This window comes from Melanaphis sacchari, unplaced genomic scaffold, assembly GCF_002803265.2.
Source record: "Melanaphis sacchari strain LSU unplaced genomic scaffold, SCAv2.0 Contig39_pilon_pilon, whole genome shotgun sequence".
Classification (NCBI taxonomy): domain Eukaryota; kingdom Metazoa; phylum Arthropoda; class Insecta; order Hemiptera; family Aphididae; genus Melanaphis; species Melanaphis sacchari.
The window spans coordinates 4,810-32,292 of record NW_020271254.1 but is presented as its reverse complement, the minus strand read 5'-3'; the positions used below and the strand labels follow the sequence as shown (position 1 = coordinate 32,292).

General features: G+C 27.8%; 3 protein-coding genes across 3 annotated transcripts; 1 reads left to right on the top strand and 2 right to left on the bottom strand.

Moving 5' to 3' along the window:
- Positions 1 to 4,899: 4,899 nt before the first annotated feature.
- On the bottom strand, positions 4,900 to 5,499 carry LOC112597264 (52 kDa repressor of the inhibitor of the protein kinase-like). The gene has a single exon (XM_025343235.1). The coding sequence runs from the start codon at positions 5,497 to 5,499 to the stop codon at positions 4,900 to 4,902; it is 600 nt and encodes a 199-aa protein (XP_025199020.1).
- A 3,577-nt stretch (positions 5,500 to 9,076) lies between these two features.
- Positions 9,077 to 9,844, bottom strand: LOC112597263. The gene has a single exon (XM_025343234.1). It carries the CDS (start codon positions 9,842 to 9,844, stop codon positions 9,077 to 9,079), a length of 768 nt encoding a protein of 255 aa, XP_025199019.1.
- Positions 9,845 to 15,677: 5,833 nt separating this feature from the next.
- LOC112597266 (tudor domain-containing protein 5-like) lies at positions 15,678 to 26,882 on the top strand (the record flags this gene model as incomplete). Its single annotated transcript, XM_025343236.1, has 12 exons — positions 15,678 to 15,703; positions 16,641 to 16,737; positions 18,250 to 18,349; positions 21,480 to 21,582; positions 22,215 to 22,350; positions 24,681 to 24,846; positions 24,934 to 25,046; positions 25,112 to 25,303; positions 25,540 to 25,727; positions 25,796 to 25,940; positions 26,545 to 26,757; positions 26,814 to 26,882. Coding segments are annotated over exons 1-12 (1,548 nt in total), but the record flags the coding sequence as incomplete, so codon positions are not given.
- Positions 26,883 to 27,483: the final 601 nt, after the last annotated feature.

The window sequence follows — 27,483 nt, the reverse complement described above, 5'->3', positions numbered from 1 at the left end:
TTTTTTTCTTTTTAAAATGTTAACTAAGATATCTATAACTATTAAGTACCTATTCCATATTTTTTTTTTTTTATTAAAATACACTACCTTTTTTAATTTTATCAAACATATATTCTAGGTAAAAAAAAGATGATATAACACATCTGCCTACAATTTAATAAATTTGCTATTTAATTTTAAAAATGCACCACCAAGGAACTTGTTTCTTTTTATTTAAAAAGTTTGATGTTGTATCTATAAGAATTAAATAAATTTAAAAAAAAATCATTGAACATATACCAAAAATATGGATGAAACAACTTGTAAACCTTGATAATAGTTATTGTTATTTGTCAGTATGATGCCTTGTTTGACCAGCATAGTTTATTTCACAAATATATTTTCAACAAATTTTCCACAAATATATTGTCTTTATTATTAAAAGATTGCAGAATTATTAATTATACAAATTGTATAGATTGTGCATTATTTTATAATCAAATACAATTAAGACTGTCTAATAATGTCAAATACGATTCACACATTTTTACAAATCAGTCTAATAGGTACAATACTTTTGAAAAAAAAAATTCAGATAATAACTATGAATAATAATTAATTAAAAATAAAGTTTGGTTATTGAATTTACATTTAAATTTAAGATAATAAAAAATTAATCATTTACTATTAAGATTGAAATTAATTGAATGGTGAAAATAAAATAAAAGAAGTGGGCAAGTTGATAACTGATCTGCTGTATTGTAGATTTTGAGTGTGTCAAGTGATGAGTAATGTTAAATTTAAATTTAATGATATAAAATTGTATATGAAAAGCCTTTCTGAGCAAATACAGTATATAAGTAAGTATACATACGTATATTCATATTATGTTTTTAATATTGCTTTTAGATAAAATAATTTATTTAATTTATTTATAACACTATAGTATAAATTAAATTTTGCTGAATACATTGAATTTAAATATGTTACTGTGCTTATAAAATATAATACTATCCATGATAGTTTTGTTTTTCCACGAATAATGCTTTTGTATTTTAACAATATAATTAATTTTGTAATAAATTGTAAATATTATTGTAAAGTTACTATGTGTTTCTAATGAGAGATTTCCTACCATGTTATCATTAGTTCATAGTTTTTCTTTCTTTTCACCATAATTATTACTTATTGTACACCTCTGTATAGATTGTAATATTTCAAAATAAAGTCATATTTAAAAAAAAAAAAAATTAATTTTGTTATTACTTATTATAGTTAAAATAGGCATAGGCGCCCGCAGAAATTTTTCAAGGGGGAGAGGCAATGTTTTCTGAATATTTGAGCGATTGTCATCCCAAATCATTTATTCAGCTGCAAAATTGTCTAGAAAAGAACTGAATCGGTTATTTGGAAAAGGGAATATGTCCAGAAATTCTAATTTTACAGGAGAGACAAAAAATTAATTTTCTCAACAATGATCGATTTTTCGAGACTTCAAAATTTTTATTAATATTCCAAATGTAGCATCTCATTTACCTACATAAGAACCAAATTTTTTTTCAAAATCCATAAAGTGATAAAAAAAAAAAAAAAAGTTGACATGTTACCTTTTCCAAATAAATAAATTGATTTTTGATATTTTGTTTGTTATTAAATTTTTTTTTTATTTATTTAATATTAAGATAACTCTTGAAAACAAAATATAATCATAAGTGATGGTTATAGTTATAATATATTGACAAATTATAATACAGTACTTTATTAATCAAATAAGGTGTCAAAAAAAAAAAAAATAATAATACATTGTTTTATTATAATATGAACTAACTTAAAATTTTAATAATCTTCTTCGTGATGCTCTTGTGCTTCAGTAATGGGCCAATGCATTATTTCATCATAGAATGACATTTTATCAGCAGGTATATGACAAAGGAGACTTTTTATATTATCCATTTTCTTGTAATTTATTGGTAACTTTTGGTCGTATGCTTTAAAATCTATGATGTTCGGCAAATCTGGACGAAACTGTCGAGGTTTTGCAAGTGAAAAACGTTCGCTTATAAAGTTATCGATGTAGGGATGAACAAGTAAAATACCTGGTTCAGACGAATCATAAATGAAATGAAAATAATCGGTGATTTTAAGTGTGACTTTTTGTGCTTTTGGTACTTTTTTTCCATGACTTGTTATTGAAAGCACATTTTTCTTATAAAAATCTGGCCACCACTTTTTGTAGTCAATAATTTCTTCTGTTTTGACTTTTTCAACTGAAAACTTATTAGTGTTCGATGATTGTTGAATAAGCTCAATGTAATCGTCGTGTGTGTATATTCGGTCTTGCTTTCTGATTTTACGTTTTACTGTGGCGAAATCTCTATCGCAAGCATTAAAGGAATGACCTCTTATTGGAAAAATATGCTCTATTTTTTTGAAACGTTTACTAGATGCTAATGCCATAAGAAAACGAACAACTGTATGATTACGGTTTTGACCCGGACAACCATCTGAGAAAATATATAACTCATTGACAGTGGCAGGAATATACTTGTCAATATACATTTTCAAAAATGTGCACACTTCATTCGGTCCTTTATAGGCTTCTCCTTCCTGATATGAATAAAATACAGCTTTTTCAGTTTTAAGATTATGAACACAAAATTCGTATATCCACAGCTGCCTCATATAGAACACCTCCTGTACAGGAATATGTGGAAGGGGTAAATTCTGCATGTAATCTATTGAGATTCCTAAAATGTTGTCTTGTTCCTTACATAATTTTCTTACTTCATCACATTTTTTAAAAAATTTGGATGCTCTTCTTTTGTGAATGATAAGTTCAGCAATTGATACGCGTTTGGCATTTTCGTTTAAGTGTGGATCACTTACCTTTATTTTTAGTTGTTCGCATGTTGAACAGACGTCTATTTGAGGTCTTCCGAATGATAGATCAAAATTTTGTTTGAAATACTGACAAAAGAATCCGTATTTCACAGTTGGATTTAAATTTAGGTTAATTTTAATGAACATTTCATACATAAGTTTGATATTTAGTGTAGAAGGTAAGTATTTTTTTGTTGTGTTATTAGAATAATGTATTTCTTTAGCATCAAAACGTTCAACAAATTCTTTAATTTTAACACAAATCTCTCCAGGTATTATGTTATGTCTAGATCCAATAGACTTACCTCGTTTGTCTTTAGGAGTTATATTTTGAGCTTGTAATGTACATAAACGCCATACTTTCTTATGACTTATACCATGTAATCCGATAAAAGCCATTTTGCAAACTGGTATACGCTGTCCGTTCTTGTGAACATGATATTTAAAAGTGTATGTTTTTGGTTTTTTTGGTTCAGCACTGCGTTTTCTCTTATCTTTGACATCCTCAACGTCAATGAGATTCTGAATATAAACATCTTGTGCGTTTTTTTCGTCAAAACTGTTAATGTATTTCACAATAACTTCCTTTTCTTCTTCGGTAAATTTATTGGAACATTTCTTCGTACAACTAAAATAAATATTCATGATATTATAGAAAGAATGTTATAAATAATATTAAATACAATATTATTACTCACTTGCATGGTAAACCAGACCGTCTTTCAGTCAATTCTTTACCAACATGATTTGTGTGTGGTAAGCCTTTAATTTTTGCTTTTTTTATAATGTTTGCTTTGTAAGATTCAAAATTAGAAACACCTTTTTTTCTCTTTTTTTCACTTTCTACACTACTGTCGGAATCAGACATAATAAAGTAGGTAATAAGAAATATTTATTCACAATATTAATATTATAGAAAAAAAGAACTCAAACAGTAAAATTTATAAACAGACGTTCATACATTATAATGCCATAGTAATAGTAGTATGAAAAAATATCAGCACTTGCCGCGTGGTTTTATGTAATAAATGATAAAAATATTTCAAAATATGTACGTGAAATACGTTAAAATACGATAATAATGATACGTCGTTAGAATGCTATTAATCAGCTGCATTTTTTTAAGTGCTTTATTTTTATCACTACGTTATGATTTCGATAAGGTAACATATCCAGTAGATGTTCCCTTTTCGAAATAAACGAAAATTTGACCCGCCAGCTATTACTACAAAAACACGCGGATATATTTCGTTTTCACACCAAATAATGAGTTCATGAACAAATAACATAGTTACGTAAAAATCTGAAAATGTCAAAATATTGGACATGTTCCCTTTTCCAAATAACCGATTCAACTATACTTTTTTGAAATTTTTTCAGTAAGCGATTTATATTGATTTTTATCGAGCTTACTCATTTATTCTGGTAATAATTAAAAAATAGAATATTAAGGTACTTCATTTTCTTCTGAAAATCGTTTTTTAAGGGATAATATTAATGAATTAACACATCGAATAAAAATATTAATTTTAAAATAACTCAGCACAATCAGTAAGTGCATTTACTCTATATATTTGTTTTTTGGTAATTCTTGATATAGTTATTTTAATATCTGATTCAGCTAAACTACTTTCCATTTTACCCCAAAGAACATTAAAAGTAGCATCTGCAGACTCTCAATGTTTTTGAAATATTTGAGTAAGCGTAGTTATTTGTTTTTTTTACAGTTAATAGATTCTGATTAACTCCTTGGAGTACATTAGCAACTGGTTCCAACATAGAAGAATATTCAGCCATAACAAACAAACTAAAAATGTTGAATTACTACAATAATTATACAATTGAAAAGCACGATTTTTTGTATTACGGTTTACGTCACTTTCCGATAGTTTTTGCAATGCTTCTAATATTATATTAATGTTTTCTTTAAATATTCTTATACTTTTATATTTGGCTGTTCATCGCGTTTCGCAAAATAGAAGAATGTTTGAAATGTATTTTCTTCTTAAAGGACTTTCTTGAAAAAATGTATTGAATCTTTTATTGTTCCAACCGTGTTACGAATTTCGAAACATCGCTCAAGTCATTAATGACTAAATTCAACTTATGAGATTTACAATGAAAAAAGTTTGCGTTTGGGTATTTATCTTCAATTCGTTTTCTAACTCCACTTATTTTTTCCACCATAGTAGAACAACTGTCATAGGCTTGACCGGCTATTTTTGATAGATCAAGCCCAAATTTTATGAGAGTGGACAGAATTTGTTCAGATATAGTTTCTACGTTCAAACGTTGCAATGGTACAACGCCTAAAAATTCTTCCCTTACACAGAATTCACCGGTTGACATTTTGTGCATGAATCGTACTCCTAACGAAAGCTGCTGTATACCGGATATATCACATGATTCATCAGCAATGACTGAAAAGAACTGGCTTTCCTTTACATCTTTAATTATATGTTCTAGTAACACTTCATTGCATATATTTATAAGTTCGTTTTGAATCCTATGTAAGGTATAAGTTGCATTTGCTTCAGAATTTTGCAAATGGTCATTTAAAATAGTATCTCCTGCGTCTACTCTAAATTTGAATAAGCTATTGAAGATAGCAGTCTCGTCAATTTTTCCTCTTAAATGCATGTTGTGTATACCACAAAAAACTATTGTTTTGATTATGAGTATTAGTTTGACTCTATTGTTTGTTGTTGAGCAGAACTTATAAGTTGAACAACACTTTTTTTTATTATTTTCTAAAATATTACAAAAATGATTTGCTCTATTCGTTGAGTCACGATGCCATTTAGATTGAAGATGAAGTTTCACAGAGCCATGGAAGTCTTAAAATGTTGTAAATTAATTAATAATAAATCGACCTTGCACTCCTCGATCCAGTTGAAGTTTGAATAATATGCAATAACGACATAAAACTCCTTTTAATTTTGAAGAGTATGAAATAAAAGGATAATCTACTAACTACTGAAGACAAAATAAACGATTTCCAGTATTGGAATCTATTTTAAAATCGTACGATTTATCGGGTACCCACGCTTGTTTTAATACTTTATAAATGATCTCGTTTGACAATTTTCCATGATTTTTAAAATTTCCAATATCATAAAAATCAATGTTTGCAAAATCCTAAAAAAATAATTATTCAATTTAAACTAGGGATGGAAAACATTTTTAATTTTTCAAACGTTATTTTTCTATATTGTTTCCAAATAAATAAAATATATTTATAAAAACCTTAGGGTTAATAGTGTAATAAAAATTATTGTCTTACCTTTTCTACGATACTTAACAAAGTAGATGTTTCACCAAAAGAAGTTGACTGATCTATTTCTATTTGGCTAGAGTTTCGGTTTCATTTTAATTTATTTTAGCATTGTCGGGTTCTAGTTCTAAACGAGGTTTTTTAAAATATCTTCTTAAATCCATTTTCTATCAAATTCGAAAAACCGTTAAATATTTCAGATGGACCGATAGATTTACAAAACACATCGAATAACGAATAACGACTGACTTATATTCACGATGATAAAATATTATATGGGTAAACAATTACTAATCAGTAATTACTTTATATAATAGATAGAATTAGATAGGTAGATATTTTATGATAGAAAATATTATGTAGAAAGTTATTTAGGTATAGAAAGGCCTGATATAAAAATACAATTATCAATCGACTGCAAAATAAAATCTTATCTAATGTTTTTATAATGGTCTCTCTCTTCAGCTTTTACTGTCCTTGAAGGACTTTCGTTGCCTCTACTACTTTTCTCCAACTATCTCTGTCAATACTGTCTTCTAAAGTTAATCCCTGGGCGCACTTGTTTATATCTTCTTTAACCCTGTCTATCCGGCGCTGTCTAGAGCGACCCCTAGGTATTTTTCCATTGATTTTTCCTTCCAGAGCTTTCTTTGGGATACCATTTGACCTCCATACATGGCCTGCCCACTCAATTCGTTTAATCATAAGGTACGCGTTGATACCAGATTTTTGATAAATTTGTTGTACTTCTACATTAGTTCTTCTTCTGTACACTTCATTTTCTAGTATAAGTCCATAAATCCTTCTAAGAACTCTTCTTTCGAAGCAAGCCATTTTTTTCTCATCTCCTTTAGTAGTCGACCATGTTTCACATGCAAATGTTAGAATTGGCCGTAGGAAACTTAAGTATAAGCGTTCCTTTGATCGTCTAAAGAGGAGCTTTGACTTGAACAATTTTTCCAAGGCGTAGTAACCTATGTTTAGTAATGGTAACCTATTATTTTTATAACCACTTTAAATTTGTTGTATAGTATGTAGTAATTTATCTTAAAACATTCAATTTAAAAAAATATTTTGAAAAAGCGAGGGGGATAATGCCCCAGCTTGCCCCCCCTGTGGACGCCTATGGAAATAGGTGATTTCATCCAAATTTGAACTTAGAATGTCAAAAAAAAAAATAATAAATGTATCTTATACTATACATCTTTAGATTTATTAATTTCAGTATGAACTGCTTTTAAGGACATATTAAATTTTTTTTTTTTTATTATTATTATTCATAAAAGCATATTTACAATCTATACAAAACAGTACAATAAGTAAATTGGATAATATAGTAATAATAAAGACGACTTAGTTGGCTTGAAGGGGAGAAAACCGTCCATCAACAGTACCTTCTGTTTAATTTGGTGAGTTCATGTGAATAGACGGTTTTTTTTTCTATTGAGCAAGATCATTTCTCGGACATTTTCTTTTTAATCTCCTTGGAGAGTTTCTGGGGATGGTTATAGAGGACATACAATAAATAAAAGGATTTTTGTTTTAATGGAGTTTTCAGTGGAACTTTTTAAAGTTTTGAGTTGCTAATTCATAACTGTTGAAATTTGTAGATCTTTATGTAGTATGTCAGTTATTTGTCTAAGACATATCGATTGGAAGGCTTGTATAGGTCTTAGATGGTTTGGCGTAGCCTCAAATTTGGATACCATATTACCAAAGAGGAGTAATAATTGCCTTGTAAATCAATATTTTATTTTTTAAACTCATTGAAAAAGACAGTAATGGACGAAGGAGATGTAGGCATGTGTTAGATTGTTTTCTTTTAATTTTGATGTGTTGGGCCCAGATAAGTTGTTTGTCAAGGTGAAATCCTAGGTATTTGGTTACATGTTTAATAGGAATTTGTAGATTGTTGAGTGATAGTTGTGGACATTCTTTTTGATCTAGAGAAAAATTTATTTGAAGCGATTTATTTTCATTTAACTTGATTTTCCATTTTTTAGTTCAGTTGGAGATTTTATTTAAATGGTATTGTATGTAGTGGGTGGCTATGTTTGGATCTTTGTTTGATGTCAGTATACCGGTATCATCTGCATATGTCGCTAGAGTTGTGAAGTTTGTTTTGGGGATATCTCATGTATTATAAATATTATATGGTATAGGTGATAGGTTCCTTGGGGTACTCCTGTATTGATTTTATGATAAGGGAAGTAAGAATTATTATGTTTGACTGTGAAATATCGGTTTTCAAGATATGATTTTAGTATTAGATAATATGGAGCAGGTAGAAATGATTTTAATTTAAACAATAGACCATCGTGTCAGACACGATCAAATGCTTACGCGATATCTAAGAATACAGCTAGACAATGCTTTTTTTCGAGTGATGTAGATATTTTGTCAGTGATTCTGTGTATTTGGTAGATTGTCGAGTGATATTATCGGAATCCAAATTAATTATTAAGAATGATATTTTTTTATTTGGTAATAGGAGTTATTTTTTTATCTGGTAATAGGAGTTATTTTTTTGAGAAGTAATTTTTCGAAAAGTTTCTCTAACGTCGGTAGTAGACTTATCGGACGGTATGAAGTTACTATAAATGCTTTGGTTTTTCTGGTTTAGGAATTAATATTATTGTAAGGAATTTCCATATTGGGGAAATGTGTGATAATCTAAGCATAGTGTTGTATATTTGAGTCAGAAGAAGGATAGTTTTGTTTGCTAGTTTTTTGTGTATTTTATTTTTTTATTTGTATTTAAAACGCCATACAGCTTTTTCAAATATTACATATTAATGAATATACAATATAATATATTTTACACATATATATATATATCTAAACATAACACATTGAATATCAATAAATTAGAATTTTATAGTAGTACATAGTAGGCTCCTGAAAATTAAATGTAACTGAACAAACCTAAATTAGAAAAAATGATTAACTAGTATGATTATTAACTAGAGACATAGCTCTCCTTAGAGGATCATCATCCAAATAATTTTTGGATACTGCAGCAAGGTAGTAGGGGTCACGAGAACGGGTTGTACCTGGGATGCGAAAACCTATTCTAGATAACAAGTCTGGGGAGTCAATTACACCAGAGACTAAGCCATTCAAAAGTTTAATGTCACTCATATTTCTTCTTTCGTTTAGGGTGGATAAATTGAGTGCTGTTAAGACGGGTTTATAGTCGTGGGGTTCATGATTAATGCCCATAGATCGAGAAACCATATTTAAGAAACGATGCTGAACACGTTCAAGTCGAACAATGTCACATTTGGTCCTTGGAGACCATACTACAGATCCATACTCTACAATCGATCTAACAAGAGAAGTATATAATATCAACAAACATCTTACAGACATGACCGACCCTGCATGTCGCCTTATAAACCCTAATGATCTCAATGCTTTGCCTACTATCCAGTCAATATGAGGTGCAAACGATAACGTTGGAGTGAAAATAAAACCTAAATCTTCAACTTGGTTTATTCGCTGTAATATCACATTATCAATAGAGTAATCATAATGAATAATTGAGTGACGTCTCGAAAAAGACATAACTTTACATTTGTGGATTGCCAGCTCTAACCCAACTGTATTACACCAATTGACTAACTTATTCAACGATTCTTGTAACGAAATAGCATCACTCACAGATTGAACGCAATTAAATAATTTTACATCATCCGCAAATAATAACATATTGATGTCAACAGATTCGCATAAAGTATTTATTAGAATATTAAATAGAAGTGGAGACAAGTGCCCACCTTGTGGGACTCCGGAAGTGACTAAATTAAATTAAATATAGGATTTGAACCAGGAGAGCAGAGGTTCACCTACACCCAATTTATCTAGAATATCAATTAACACTATATGGTTTATGGAGTCGAAAGCTTTAGAGATATCGGTAAATATCACATCAACTTGACTCATATTTTTGAAGCTATCCCTGATAAACGCTGAGAATTCTAGGGCACTAGTTGTTGTGGAACGACCGCCATAAAACCCATGTTGATTTGTTGATAAGACTAGTTTAAATTTACGTTCAATACATTTATGGACAATTTTTTCAAATAATTTACCAATTAGAGGTAAACCAGAAATTGGACGATAATTAGATACTGACCCTGGGTCTCCTGATTTATAGATAGGTGTTACCTGGCTCGTTTTCCATATTGATGGAAATATACCTTCGGCTAATGAGAGGTTAAATAAGTACAATAGAGGATATTTTAACTGTGCCCTAATATTAAATAAAAATTGGGCTGATATACCATCAGGCCCACGACTCTTAGTTGTTCTCAAGGATAGTAAATTTTCTTCGACCTCATTAAGTTCAATACTAAGTCTAGAAGGCAAAAATGTAAATGGTTTAATGCCAATATTTTCAGTATTCCAGTTTGGAGGGGGTAACGGTGATTTGTAAACGGAATTGAAAAGAAGTGCAAATAGATTTGCAATATCTATATCTGATGCAATAATGTCACCATAATGCATCACATTAGGGATAACTGATGTATTTCGGCGATTATTGATAAACGACCAAAATGTATGTGGGTCATTCTGGAGGGAAGTATTAATCTTACCTAGATAGGACTCATATGCCAGCCTTGACTCAAGTTTTACTTGAGCACGTAATAAAGAAAATCTATGACGATAGTGCATTGTGCCGAACTGTTTCAATTTTTTGTGTGCAATTTTTTTGCTAATGATTAAACGTTTCAATTTGAGTGTTACCCATTTGGGGAAAGTTGAGCGACGAAATATATGGAGTGGTACATATTGCTCAATTAACGTTATTAAAATTGTTTGTAGACGATTAGCTGCAGCTTCAATTCCAATATTGTTAAACTCACTTTCCCAATTAATGGAGCTCATATTATTAGTAATCGAGTTATAATCGGCACAATTGAAATTACGAAATGAGTGTTGATCATCCAATTGAGGTGGCACATCGGGCATGGAATATGTAATGCTTAATGGTGGATGATACTTATCTGGCGTAACTAATGAGTCTGGTGATGTGTCAACAACTATGTCTATTTCAGATGTGAAAACAAGGTCTAAGAGTGAACCAATATGGTTTCTAATGGAATTATTTTGTGAAAAATCTAAAAAACGATATATATCACCTATTGCCTTGACATTATCATTAACGGTACCCGATAATGACAATCCTGAAGTACTATTATGCCAATTAACATTTGGTAAATTGAAGTCACCACATATAATTCCCATATTACACCCAGAAGACTGCCACAATTCATCAACAGTTTCAGCATGTGCCGTGTATAACTCGATCGGGGCTGACGGTGGTATATATACTCCTCCTATTAGTAATAAACATTTCTTAGATAAAGATAATTTAATAAATAGCTGTTCGACTGACTGTACAGCACAACATAATAAAGAGGGACATAATGTCTGTCTCACCGCTATCAAGACCCCACCACCTCTAGTACATGTACTGGTATATACATTTCTATCAGCTCTGAATACTATAAATCCAGTAAGACCTAATTCTGCATCCACAATATCCGAGGAGAGCCAAGTCTCAGTTAGTATAAATATGTCATAATTAAGTATAGGAAAATTAGATATTACATCATGTAACTTAGTCCGGAGCCCACGAACATTCTGGTACATAATTTTAAGATTAAACTTAGAACTAAGACTAATACTAGGAAAGTTACATTGCAAATTATAAGATGATTTATTTTTATTATTATTTGAAAAAATATGTGACTTAATATTATTAACAGGAATATTGGAATTAGTATGCTTTTTAATAAAATCGGTAAATTCTATTAAAAAATTATCAAACAATAGGTTAGCATCAGTACATTTGTTACAGGTTGGATTAAAAGAAACATGTAAATTAGAATTAAGTAATTCATTAAGGTATGATTGATTATTCACTGGTCTCAATCCCGACCAGTGACTCCGTTTTTTGAGTGTGACTTTGTAACCGTAGGGACACCTTTAACATAGGATATTGCTAAATTTGACTCGCCTGATTTGTTTCTATTATCAAGTTCTATATGAGCAGTACGGAGTATCTCCCGTTCCAACGAAGTCTTATCTCGGGTTATTCGAAGATCATCACGAATACTAACTCCACTTCTAACTGCCTGCCTGAATTCGGATATGAGTTGAGCTGCATTTTCTTTTGACTTACAAATTATTTTTATCGGTCTAGGTTTCCGGGCCTTATTATTACCAAGGCGAATTAATTTGAAATCAATAGGTAAATCAATTTGAATGGGTGACAAAGCACTAGATAGCTCAGCGCAATCATCAGAGATTCTTTGATTAATTGAAGGCGAATTCGACTCAGGAAGACCATATATAATTACGTTATATTCAGAAGAATTTCTCTCAGAGATTTCACGAAGTAGTTTTGACGACACTTCAGAATCCGAAGTAACGGCCGGTTTTGATTCCAACTGAGCCACTCGAGCAGAAAGTGCAGACGATTCATGGCGAAGTGCTATATTCTCGTTTTTAAGTTCAGAGATTTCATTTTTTAAAGAGGTCAAACATCCATGGAGTTCTTGAAATTGTACGGATTGAGAATTTTGCATATCAAGAATAGCTTTCATTAAATCATCATTAGAATAAGTATTATTGGTCCGTTTAGACATCGAAGTAGATGTACTACCATTTGAGGCACTACGAAGAACAGGACCACTTCCTAATGGGCTACTTTTAGAAGAAATATTGGATTTGGTTGTCGGGTTCATGACAAGGCAGGACAGATAAATTGTTGAACGACTAAACTAAAAATACTGCCTTGAATGACTTGAATGGGCAACACAATTTGCAGCAAAAATGTGACAAAAAAAAAAAGAGTGATAATAATATGTAACGATTCCAAATTGAAGATAACGCTGTTCCGTATTATAACAGGTATTAAATTACTGACACGGAGTGTTCAATCTGACCTTGACACGTGCCGGATAACTATTATCGCGTTTGTGCGCTGTGCAGACCGACTGACGGAAATATAACGATAAGATATAATATAGTATTATTACCTTAATAAGTCTGTTGTGATGTAGAAAACTAGAAAACGGTCCTTAACGGAAAATACTTTAAGCGATCAGACTCAACAACGACACCTGATCACACACGCACTTTTTTTACATATGTAGGATTTTAAAATTCAAAAAACGGTCAACTTTTCCGACCAAAAAACGTGAAAGAACACGGAGCGAATTGTTACAATTTTACTATTTATGGTTTTTGTTATTGATTTGATTGTATCCTGGAGATTTGTTGTGTATTTTTGTAATATATGATTTTATTTTTTGTAGTGTAATTGGTTTGGTTGGTAGTGACATAGTTAATGGATTGTTAAGAAAAGTTTGAACATTTTCTACGTGTATTATTATATTAAAACTTATATCAGAACGTGGTTGGAAATTTCAGATAGACGGTTTCCGAATAAATTGGCTTTTCACTGTTGGTTATGACTAAAGTGTTGTTTGGGTTTATTAAAGGGGGAACTATGTCTTTTCTTTTTGTTTTGTTTTTATTGATTTCCATAAGGAACCATTGACTGGTGTTAATGATAATAAAAATACATAAAATTGATTGGCTTTAAGTATTTGTAATTTTTTTTTCAATATATTTGATAGTTTGTTATATTCGTGTTTGTAATCTGGGAGATGTGTTTGTTGCCAAATTTTTCTAGCTTGACGTTTTTTGGTTATTAATTCCTATAAATATTGGGGTAAATAAATATATTAGTGTGATTTTGTTGGTATGTTTATATTTGATGGAGAAGTGGTTGAATCTATTAATGCTTCTTGGTGGTTGTAATAAGAAATTGCTAAGCGCTGTCTATGTTTTCGTGAGATTTTAATCGGAGTTTCAGTAAGATATGTTCGTCTATTTTTTTTTTTTTTTTTTTTTGAAATTAATTTGTCCAGAATGTAGAGTGTTGTTTATGTTTTCCAGTTTACCATCTAGATGAAGTAAAACTGGGGAGTGTTCACTAGATAGTCCGTCAAGGTTTTTTATATTATTTTGTTAGAGGTTTGGCAGCGAGATTATGAAGAAATCTAGTATGTCGAGGTGGCGATTTTTATGGGATTGCCAATAAGTTAGGACATCAGGTGAAATAAAGGAAAGGTTATTATTTAGGATTTTATTATAAAATGTTTGGCCTCTAGAGTTTGTTGATTGATCTACAACCAAATGCAGTATGGTTTACATTTAAGTCATCGCTGATAATGAATGAATTCTTTAGTGTTCTTAGAAATTTTTGAAGTCGGGGAAGGGTAATTTTTTGACTAAGAGGGCAGTAAACTGATTATATTGTAATAGGGATATGGTCAGATACTATTTGGATATTTGTGACTTGTATATAGGTCTTTGGTATATCGGTAATGCATAGTGTAATAGCGTAGAGGATATTAAGATCGCAGTATCGTCGGGATGGTTTGTTCGACGAGTTGTATAACATGGGATATTAAAGTGTTTGTTTGATGTTAGGTGGGTTTCTGTAATTTATTAAATCGATGTTTATTTTTTATTTTATTTTTTTTTTTTTGTCGAAGAATAAGTATTGTAGTTCATTTTTGTTGTGAGTTATTTCATTTGCGTTCCAAAGTAATATTGACAAGGGAGGAGTTTAATTGTTATCAATTGACATTGTTTAGTATTCATTTGTCGATGAGTGTTTTTAAAAGTGAGATAAGTGGGTTAATGAGAGTATTAAATTTGTTTGTAAAGGAAGTCAATTGGGTTGTCAAGTTTTCGTTTTGTTGGTTTTGGTGTTTGTTATTTGTGTATTGGATTTTTAATTTGCTGGGTGGCCTGTGAATAGGTTTGACTATTATTTGAATTTTTTGGGTGTGAGGTACTGTTGACAGGAGGGTTGTACGAGGTAAAGTTTTTACAATTTGTGTTTTCTTCGATTTTGTTTGTTTTGTTTTTGCTTGGTAGTTGTTTTTTGCGAATTTGTTGCAGGTTTTTGAAGACAAGCCATCTGCGATAATTTGCTGGATGGTTTCCATTACATAGCGTACGTTTGGTAGGGAAATCTCGAATTTTGGTACATGTGTCTGTTTTTTGGTTTATCACCGCAACGGACACATCTAGGATGGTTGTTTCAGTAAGTTCTGGTGTGTCCGTAGTTTTGGCACTTTAAGCATTGTGGCGCTAGTTTGTTGATTCGAGATGTTTCGATTTTGACTTTAGTATGGCACAGAGTTTTGAGCTCGAATATATTTTTATTATTTAGTACTGGTTCTAGGTCTATAAAAAATAGGCGTAGTAGTATTTTTGTGACCTCCGTCCAGTCGTAATTGATAACATCGTTCGTATCAGGCTCGCTTGACTGGCTGTTATTGTTTTCATTTTTTGTATAATGTTTCGTTGATAATTTTAATTGGGGAGATAGTTTTAGTTTAATTATTATTAATTTTAATTAATGTAATTACGTAAGTAAACAGATACGCGGTTAGGGAGCTTTTTGTTTTAATATATAGATTTGAGTAATTAAATACTTACAAAAAGTATTTCTATGGGGTTTAAAGCCCCAGATGGAAGGTGAGTTTTTGATAAAAAGCACTTATGAATTTTATTTGTTTTTTAACATTTTTTCACAACAAAAATGGTTAAGTATTTGGTTTGATTTTAACGAGATGGTAATTAACGATTAATATAGAAGCATACATTACGAGTGAGAGACTTCGAATTTTTTAATTATTGTTAAACCTTGTAAAAATATAAATCAAACAATTATGCAAATTTTTGTTATTTTAGTGAATTTAGTCAAAATTTGAATTTCAAATATTTATAAAAATTAATTTGTCTATGTATTTGAAATACTTTTACATACCTATAAGTACAACTATGTAAGATTTTTTAATGAATATTTAATTAAAAATGAACAAAAAAATTTTTATTGACATTAACGAAAAATTATATAAATAACTAAAAAAGAGTTAAAATATTCTTAAAATTTTGAGTTTTACGGTTATTATTTTTTGTGGTTACAGTAAAAAAATTTAATTGATTTTTTAAAGATTGATTTAGCTTAAAAACCTCTGTTTTCATAACTTTTTGTTTTTTTATATTTTTTAAAAAATGCTGGGAGTTTTTTATTTTGACCTACTTAAAATAAAAACTAGATCTAATTTACTATCAGAAATCATCTCCTTCAAAGTGGAAAATGTAAACATTTGTGTGATAACCTATTGTCTATATAAACACAAAAAAAAAAATGTATTGTAAATTAATAACTTCATCATTTAGCTCAAAATTTTAAATTTTCCAAATTTTCTAGTTTGGTAATTAAAAATCGCATAACTTACTATTCATTAATGAATACAAATACTTAAATATTTTAATTATTCCATTATTCTTTTTTTTTTTTTTAAATTCCTTAAAAAAACCACATATAACTAAAAACTAGTAATTTTAAATTCTTTATAGAATAGTATTGTTCAATAATTTTTTATTTTTATTATTTATATGTAGATCTTAATGATTTGAAAAATAATGACACAACTCAAAAGAATGATGAAAATTCATACAAAATATCAACAACAGTATCGATTACTAAATCTTTACATACCAAAGTAAGTATTATTACTAATTATTGCTTGTATTGAATTTCAGAATTAAAATATTGAAAGCTCATTACAATTTAGTAGTTTTTTATCCTATACATTGTTTTAAATAAAAATTTTTTCTTTATTATTATTTTTAATAATTGGATAACATTTCAAAAATTTATTTTTTTGAAAAGTATTATCATTTTCTAGAAAATAGAGCCTTGCATCCAAATTATTTATATGGTTATCTGATTTTGAATGTATTCAGATGCTCAATCACTTATATAAAATATTTAAACAAACGTTAAGGTTCTAATAACCTTTATTATTGATATTAAGCAGTCAGGAAAAACTAAACTTGAAAACTACAGTACGGTTAGGTTGACAACATGCGGATGACCACAGCGTGCCATATGGCAATTTATCGTCGACGGTTGTTAAACTTTTTCCCTCTAAAATTTTAAATTTAATGTTGAAGTTTTTCTTCACGTTTTGCACATTTTTCCCAGTGATTTTAAGTGCATTTTAAGTACTATGTTTATAAGTTTTTCAACATCAGCAATTTGAAAGTGTTTTTTTTGGAAACACCTCACCTTTCACCTGTGCCCAAATTAATTTAATGGGATTAATAGGATCCATTTGATTAGCCAAATTATACAATTGATATCGTTTCTCTCGTGATCTTGCAATTTTACCATTTCCTAGAGTTCAGATAAAGTTTTTACTGGAGAAAATTCAACGTCTTTATATCTCGGCCATTTTTATACATCGGCTTTCCTTGTGTTCGACGTTGGTACTTTTTTGGCCAGTACGTCATAATAAGAAGCATTATCCATCACAATGACTAGTGGCTACTTTAAAAATGCAGCACGTTTTCAAACTAATTATGTAATATTTCACTGTTTATATGTGAATAATAATCACCGTCACTTTTACTTCTAAATATTACTTAAGAGTTAAATATAAAACTAAATATAGCTGCTCCAGCATGACGTACAATAAACGACTTCCTTTACCAGTTGGCACTCTAAACCCTTCACTACTCATATAATTTTACCAAATATAGTTTTCGAATGGTTTTGGTTCACTCAAGTCTCGACTAACAGGTCTCATATCACAACTAGAACATAGAGAACACATTTTTCTTCAAAACTGGTTCTGAAGTGCACAATATCGTTCCGCTCCATTATAAATTCCCGACTATTACTATACTTTTTATACTTAGAATTAAAAGAATGCAAAATTCTTTGTACCGATGATTTAGATCCTTCAAAGTTAAGTTTTTTCACAAAGAATCACATATTTTCACGGAAGCTGGATATTCACCTATAACAATAAAATATTTTTATTTTTTTATTTGTGTCTTTATCAATGAAGGCTCGTGCTATGAAGCACAATAATATATTTATAAATTAAAAAAAAATTCCATTGCAGTTATTATCAATGCGTTCGTGTAACCTAATTATTTGTTTTACAATTTTGAAACTATTCTATACTTTTAAATTTAAAAAAAAATGTATTATACTTTTTTTTTAGTCTGAGGATCAGCCCTGTGTAAATAATATGGTAAATCCAGAAGAAAATAAGGGATTATACAAACAAAAACATACTATAAGGAGAAACTTGAGTGCTGCATGTAAGTTGTAAAATAATAATAATTTAGTTATGGAACCTGTTAGATATAGGTAATTTAGTAAAGGTTTTCAGAATCCCATGAATTATTATTTCAACTATAAATTTTACCTATGTATGTATATATGATACAATAAAAATAGGTATATAACGACGATAATTTGAGCGAAAAAGCATAGCTATAATAAAATTTTTATCGACGATAACTTATTGTGCTGTATAATTTATAATTCATATCGTCGGAAACTTGCTGAAAGTCTCTTGTTAATTGCAACAATTTTCGTTCATTTTATGAGCAAATTGTGAAAAATGCTCTAAATACTAAGAATATGCACTAAAATCGTCAAAAAATACATTTAAAGTTAATTTTGTCAAAAAATGTAAAAAAAATAACTTTAAAATTATCGGTATCACCCAAAACACATTTTATACTTACCAATCAATGTTTCAAAACACCAGGTCAGGTATATGATGCCCATCATCTGTGTATGAAGCAATTCTTCATTAATAAATGAGGTTTTAGCTCTAATTCCATCTTTAAAATCATCCAATGTGCGAGATTTTGATTCATAAACGCTTGACTTATAATATCTCCAAAGAAAAAGTCACTTACCGTCAAGTCAGATGACTTGGGGGACCATTTCGTATCCCCAAAATGTGAGAACATCCTACATACGACATTCATTGTGGCAGTGACAATGTGAGGAGATGCTCTATCTTTTTGAAACCATACATTGAACGGATTGATGATTCGCCTTCTGTGTAATTCTGGTTTCAAGAAGCTATTAAGCATGTCCATGCAAGGGGCACTGTTGATAGTCACAATGTTTTTTTGCTCCTCATAACTGCTGGAATTGATGACTAACTTCTTTAAAGCAACGTACCAAATAGTTAATTTGAGACTGTGCAGTGATCGTTCATGGAGATTTTGAGGATTTTCAAAAGTATGATAGCAGCAATTTTGCTTGTTAAATGTTTTTAATTTTTAGTAAAAGTGTTACATCCGCTTAAAACGTGTGTTTAGATATAAGAAATGGTATCCACCGTTTTCGGCATTGCTGATTTTTTGCTCAAATTAAATAATACATTCAATTCGTACAAAAATCAACAGTTAAATGACATAAACATTAATTAAAAGCCGATGAGTTCTCGAAATCCACAAGTTTTCGTTTAAGTTTCACATATCCAGTTTTTGTAAATATTAATAAAACGATTTCAACATTCAACTCGCAAAAAAAATTTATTGTAAAAATAATATAATATCAGTACCACCCTGTTTTACAGGACTAGTATTTTCTTTAATTGCTTCAATACAATCATTCTAAAAAGAAAAAAATGTATAGGTAGTTGAATTATTGGACAGAATTTTTTTTATATTCGCTGAAAGATTGAACTAAGATCTACTTAAAAATATGTTTCATATTAAAAGACAAAAATGGATTTAACAGAAATTCGACAGCTCGATTATTTGGGACTTATTCATTTGCATTTATATAGCTGTGAAACTGATGATGAAAAAAGTTTAACTGTTCATTAGCAGAATGTATGACATCGAAAAATATTATTTTCAATTAACCGATAAAATTTAAAAAAAATTCCACTAATTGAGTCACTAAATAATTGGTCGAACTTGTCATCAAGTTCTTCTATTTTAATTAAAAAACTACTTCCTTTATCTTTGGAAGAATGCTCTATAATTAACTTTGTTGGTTACTTATCTAAACGATGTATTGAAAATTTTAAATGATCCTAATCAATTACTAATAACTAATGCTAGAATAGAATAGGATTTTACATTTTGGGGGAGGCATTTACAGGATATAACTTTCAAACACAAAATGTGATTTAGTCATCTATAAGTTTAAATATATAGTTTTTACCTTGCATTTTTTTGTACTTTTTTTTAATTTTACAGGCATTTTTATACTTAAATTAAATCTGGGTAATATTTTATAAATTTTTAAATAGATATTTTAAATGGTCGTTATAAATTATTGTACAAACATACAAAGATACAAATTTAAAATAAAATCGTACCTAAACATATTTTCTTAAAATATTTAATATTTCAAAATACCAATTATTTGTATAATAATTAATATACTCGTTGGACTAACCGGGCAATAACCGATAATAATGTTCGATTACATGTTTTCTTCATCAATTTATTATTGAATTTAAGTTTATACATTTTTAGTTTTACAATATTATTTTATTTCAAGATATATTAATTTCAGAACAAATGAAGCTGGCCATTATACCAGAAGATGGATTTATTTGTATACTTAAAAATATAAATTATTATTTATTAATTTATTAATATAATTTTTTTATCGAGCATTTTATGAGGTCATTTTTTCTTATTGAGTCATTATTAAAGTTTTTTATGTCATTTTTTTAGATTTTTTAAGTCATTTAAATCCTAGGCCTAACTGACAACCATTAAAACTTTTGATAACATAAATAACCTAAATACTCAACTCCCGAAGAAACCATCTAATTATCTCATTTTTCTTTGTAAAATTGAACTTGAGACTTTTTCTAGAGTATCTAATGACTTTGAAAGTAAAAACCCATTAGTCTAACAGATATTACTGATTATATTGAAAGATTTATACAAAATGTTTAGAGTTCGAACCAGTGGAATGTATAAAGTATGGCAAAATGTCGAGGAAAACAAATTTTTAATTGTATTAAATATAGAAATTTAAGAAATATGGAATTGTAATAACTATGCGTGTATTGTGTTTTGAAATTTAAACTTTTAATAAAATTGTAATGAATAAATATCTACACAATTATAGCTAACTCGAATTTTATCGTATTTTCTTATAAAAAATGCATACATATAACTTGAAAATATATAAATTGAATTAATTTTTACCTCCCTTGAAATTTGAGTTGTTGACCCTCGACTTATTATAAAAAGATTTTTTAACTTTTTTATTTTTGTGTTTCGTCCTTTTTGGGATAATATAAAATGTTTCTATCTTCAAACACGATGGTGGTTTTTAGTATAAGATTAGTACTTTAAATGAAAACTGGTTTCCCTGCAAATTTCCCTTGTTTTTATATAATTCGAAAAAACTAGAATCTAGAATTATTTAATATTAATTTATTATTATTATTTTTAGCTATATTTAAGAATGTAGCTGTTAGGAATAAAATACTTTCTCCAAATGAAAATGATGGTCAGAAATACAAAGATTCTACTATGGATAGTTCATGCCAAGCATAGTAAGCATCACGTCGTTTACGATATCTTAAGATTAACACATTTATATTTATAATTCTTTTTAATAACAAATAATTTTGTCTTAATAATGTGTTAATATATATTTTATGCGAAGTTAAGTACTTAAAATGTTCAAGACGATATTTTTTTAATGACAGGAGGTAGATTAAATTTTTTAATTGTTCAACACATTTTGTTGACTATTTCTGACAAAGAAATTAAATTTTTTTTGTTAAAATTGTATTAATATTATCGTGAGTTATGTTTATTTACTTTTTATTTTATTTTTATATACAATTGTTAATTTACAAATCAATAGTTTTTTTTTTTTATTCTTAACAAAAGTTTATAGTAATCAACTACAACTTAAAAATATACAATAATTGTTATTATACTTGTTTACTCCCATTATTACAAAAATTTCTTTGTCTATTTAAAAGAAAATAATTAATTTGATTAATATTTTTCGATAGTTAATCAACACTCCCCCAGAATTTTATTATGATATATACATTTTTTTTAACTCTATTAAAACACTATATTATTTTATTTCTCTGAAGTAAATTTCCAATTATCTATTGTGTATTAATCTGTTGTTTTTTTTTTTATTATTATTATTATTATTGCATTTCAGTTCTCGAAATCATATAGATTTATACAATAAATATGGTTCAAATATAATATCAGAAACAATGAAATTAAAAATACAACACCTTTTAAATAAACACAAGAATGGTATATTATGTAATGAGTTTTTAAATGTTTATAAGGTAATTTTATGATTTTTATATTATTTGATTAAATAATTATGAATCTTCAAAAATATATTATTATTTTAGGTTATAGTATTTACTAGTGATAAAAATTTTATTAATAACACTTAGCTAATGTATGCATTACAATATTTATCATAGAATGTATGTTTATTATATTTGTATGATTTTATTAATGTTATAAAGTTATTGATTATATTATACTTATCAATAAAAATGTCCAACTAAAAGTATTATATTTACATGTATTGCGAATTAAAATTTATAATTTTCAATCCGGTCTACAGTGGGCTAGAATAAGTAGGTTCTAGTTTTTCAGTTTAGTTGTTTTACAAATAATAGTGTTTCTTTTTATATTGTATATTAATCGGCCAATAATATTTAGTAGAGGAAAAATGAGGATTTTACCATCCTACACTATCTATGTAATTTAAAGTATTTTACTGTGATTCGTACAATATTAAAATCACTAATAAAATAAAAAATACATTGTTACGTGCGTACTTCCAACAATCAGATATTAAGCAACTTGAATAATAAAGTTGTAACATAATATAACAATTAACTATACATTATTTATTTAGTTAAAATAAGGTATGTGTCGAAGCGTAAAACAGTGGCTAAGTGATTGGGGATGTTCAGGTCTTAATAGCTATGGTGCATCTGCCATTGCTGCTCTCTGAGCTCCCTTATTAATGAAATCATGATATGATAACCCACGGCCTTGCCTTTTGCAGGTATCTTTGGAGTTTTTTTGATATTTATTATTGTAGAATAACAACCTACAGGATGCATTTTACTCCCATTTGTCGACACGTGCAAGTACAATCTGTTGTTACAAAAGGGTGACCTCGATGATGCATTTGTGCCTTAATTACTGACACGTGTAATGAGTATATTATTATAATATACAGTAAAACCTCCCTTAACAAACACCTCCAAATAACGGTCATTTTTATGGCTATGGGGACATTTTTACTACTTTCATATAGGAAAATCCCTAAATACCGAATACTTTTATGGCAATTTAATTTTGATTTTGACAATTTTTATCATTAATATAGAATAATTGTGAAATGCCAATTTAATTTAATCTTATTACTATGTATTATAAATTATTATACAATCATAATTAATCTTATCCGTTCATTATCGCATCGATGAAATCATTTTTTTAGATTATGTTCAATGAAGTTATCCTACTCGGATTTAGTTGTATTTGTGATTCCATCGTATTCGAACGTGTTAGGTAGGTTAATATGCATCAAGACCTTAAACAAGCTAAAGTAACTGATTTTTTTCAACAAATTTTTATTTTTATTTTAAAATTATTTTTGTTTACATTTTTACTACACGATACATGATATGTACATATCATAATTTTAAATAATACAAATGTGTAATGTATTCAAATATAATTATTATAAATATTAAATGTATACATATAAAATATAATAAACGTTGTACTTGTGTTATTATTAGTGTTTGTTAAGTTTGTTAAGTTGATGCATTTTGCATTTTTTTTTTTTTGGAATTTTTTAGACAATGCTCTCTGTATTAAGCGTCGATATGTATGATCTAATAACACCTTTAGTGTAATAGATAATTTTATTTCAGTGACTAATAATGATGCTAAATCTTGGTAATATTGATTTTTAGCATTTCTATCAGAGTTATATGTTGGATAAATATTAACATTTGTTTTTACTTTGAGTCCGTGAATTTTGATATTGGTATTTTGTAAGTTTTAAATAAACAAGAAGCAGCACTAATGCTTCATCGTTTGTATATTTTTAATATCTGTGATTTTTAATATAATATACGAATTTTGGTTGCTCAGATTAGAGTGGTCATAGTTGATTTTTCTAAAAGTTCAGAAGAATTGTTTAATCCTAAATATCTCGAACTGACTAGTAACAAGCGCTAATTTATCTAGCAAAATAGGTAACTAGCATTAATGGTAAAATAGAATATTTTAAAAAATAAAAATATTATTATTTATTACCTTTACTTACCAATCAATTTATTTCATAATGCCATTTCGACGTTTAATGTCTAAATGATATTGAGAAATATACGAGTAAAATTTTTATCAAAAACAGAAATAGCCCGTTATACGGTATATTATACGTTAATTTTACGATAACATAATATAATAGTCTAATTAAGTTTATTTCATCACTAACAAAATGTTGTAACTTATAACAAATTACCTATTTTTAAACATCAAATTATTATGAAATTGTTCTAGCCTACTATACGGTGGTTAAATTTTACTTACGTATTAGGTATTATTTATTTTTCCACTTTTTAAAATTATTTTATAGAACGAGTATAACTGTGACTTCAATTTTTCTGAGTATGGATTTAGTAGCATGAAAGATATGGCATACAAGTTACCATCTGTGTTTTTTGTAAAATTATCTGAAGATGGCACAGAATATATTCTATTTGAAGCTCATGTAATAACTGAACTAGAAAATAAACTAAATGGTTTGTATGATAAATGTGCTCATTTCATACAATTAACATCTCATATTATTATGTGTACCTATTAAAGATAAAATATATAATTTTCAGATCCATCAATGTTTTATACTAATATCCCGAAAACTATATTAGGCAACCTTTCACAGATTTTTGATAAGTATAGAACTGGAGTTAGACTTGACAAAATTATGATATTATATCGTGTAATACACAATACTTGCATAAGTTTTGGTACAACTTAATTTTAGTTGTAATTTTTTTTTTTTAGTCAAACTATGGCCGATCATATGAACCATTGAATTATGGCTACTCTTCTGAAAAACATATGTTTGAATCTTTAAGCAAAATGGTAAAAATAAAAAATGATGTGCTGTATACAGTAGATCCTTTTGCCTATACAAAATCATCAAAACCAATAAATCCGATTGATTTTCATGAAAAATCTGTTCTTGCATTACCGGTAGGTATATTATAAAGAAATTGTTTGTTTATTTTAATTAAATAAACATTGATTTTTATTTTTTATAAAAAAAGTGAATTGTTCAATAGTTTTCTATTAACTTTTATGAAAAATCATAAAATTTTGAAAACTAATTGAAATATGTTCTAGATAAATCAATTTTAACTGTTTTTAATCAGTATTGTAACAAAACAAATATTGTTTGATCTATTATTCCACTGTTTTCTTTAACATAGGATAATGATTTTCTATTGGATTACTCGAACAATGATATCTGTAATGGAAGATTTAAGTATTATACAATTAAGTTAAATGATTTAAAGTTAATCAATGTCATTGTTGCTGAAATTTACAACCCAAGTTCATTTTATATTCAATTAGCAACAGAAGTCAATACTCTGAATAATTTCATGGACAAATTGCAGTTGGTTTATTCTTTAATTTATTTATGATTTCATTCTTAACATAATATTTTTTTTCCAATTTATATAGAGAGTTTTATAATGAAAATGAAGAAAAGTACAAGGTTTTACCGAAATTAATTTTCCCAGAATTGGCATGTATTTCATGTATTAAAGATACCAATTTGTGGCACAGGGCAAAAGTCTTAAAAATAGTTGATGAAGAAAATGTGGAAGTAATTATAAACTTTACACTTAAATTTTTTTTAATCTTCATTTAATAAAAGAAATATTATGAATTATATATCATTATATTTATACAAAACATTTATTTGCTTAACCTTAAATTAGTATTTGTACAGTAAATTAATATATTCATATAAAAGTACACGTATAAAGTAATAAAAAAAAAGTATTAAACAATAATCAAGAGCATGGCAAGGTTAAATATAAATATGTTGAAGAATGTAAAAAATCTAAATTGTTTATGTTTATATTTTTTACTAAATATTATTCCTATCATTTTAGCATATTTTGATATTCTTTAACAAAAAATGTTACTGTATAAATAGTTCAATTATTAATATTACTAGTAGGTATCAAACATTTACTTATTGTTTTTACTAATTAGATAATTTTTTATTTATTTTGCGTTCATTAATGCGATTCCTATAATTTTTTATTTTTATTTTATACTCAATATTATTGTTATAATCTAATATTTTTAATTAATGTTTCGTTTTAGACATGCATTCTTCATGTGATATGAAAATACTCGGGGTATCTCATTTTTTGCATTGTTTTAAAATAAAATTTACCATAATTTAATGATTGTTTTAGTTGTTTTTTGTTGATTATGGATCAGTTGAAATAGTACCAAAAATAAATATCAGACTTTTGCAATCAACTTTTAGCGCATATGCTGCTCAAGCAATACACTGTGGCTTGCACAAATGTATTGAATACAATTATTCACGAGAAATAAGTGAATCTTTTGCTGATATGGTTGAGAACCAAGTACTTGAAGCAAAGGTTCATTCACCAATTCCCAAAGTAATTATTTAAATTGTACCTTAGTTAATTATTTTAATATTTTTTTTTTTTTTCAGGATAATTCTGAAAAATTAATGATCACATTATTTTTAAATACAAAATATCATGATAAAGTTAATATAAATAAAAGAATGTAAGTAATAAAAAATTTAATTTGATTATTTTATAAACCAACAGGCAACAGTCATTATTACTTCTAATTTAATATGTGCAATATTAAAGTGACTTATGAATTGTTATCTATTGTAATTAAAAAAAAAAAAAAAATTTCCATGTTTTTATATATTTATATTTTTCTATGTTGTTTTCAGCTGGAAAGTCGCAAGTTTTCAACAATCATCAAAACATTGATAACAATTCTAAAAAAAAAATTAATAAAGAAATTGAAGAATTTGATCATAAAAAAAAGATATTTATTTAGTTTTTTTTTAAGAATAATTTTGATATACCTATGTTTATTATAATGTAAAATTATTGTATACTTAAATGCATTTCACTGATGAAAAAGATAAGTTTTTTAATACTAATTAAAACCAATTTATTTAAAATGTTTATGTATAATTTGTATATTTTTAACTGTCTTGGATTTAAATGGACAATTTGTACTGCTACTATTTATATTTATAATACTACAAAAATGCAATGCTAACTTACCTACTTTTTTTAAATAAACAGCAAAAATAAATAAATTATTTTTATTCTAAATATATTCTTAAAAAGAATGTT

What these genes read in the sequence shown, in the direction of transcription:
- LOC112597264 (XM_025343235.1), bottom strand. Translation starts at nt 5,499, where the DNA reads ATGCATTTAAGAGGAAAAATTGACGAGACTGCTATCTTCAATAGCTTA.
- LOC112597263 (XM_025343234.1), bottom strand. Translation starts at nt 9,844, where the DNA reads ATGTTATTATTTGCGGATGATGTAAAATTATTTAATTGCGTTCAATCT.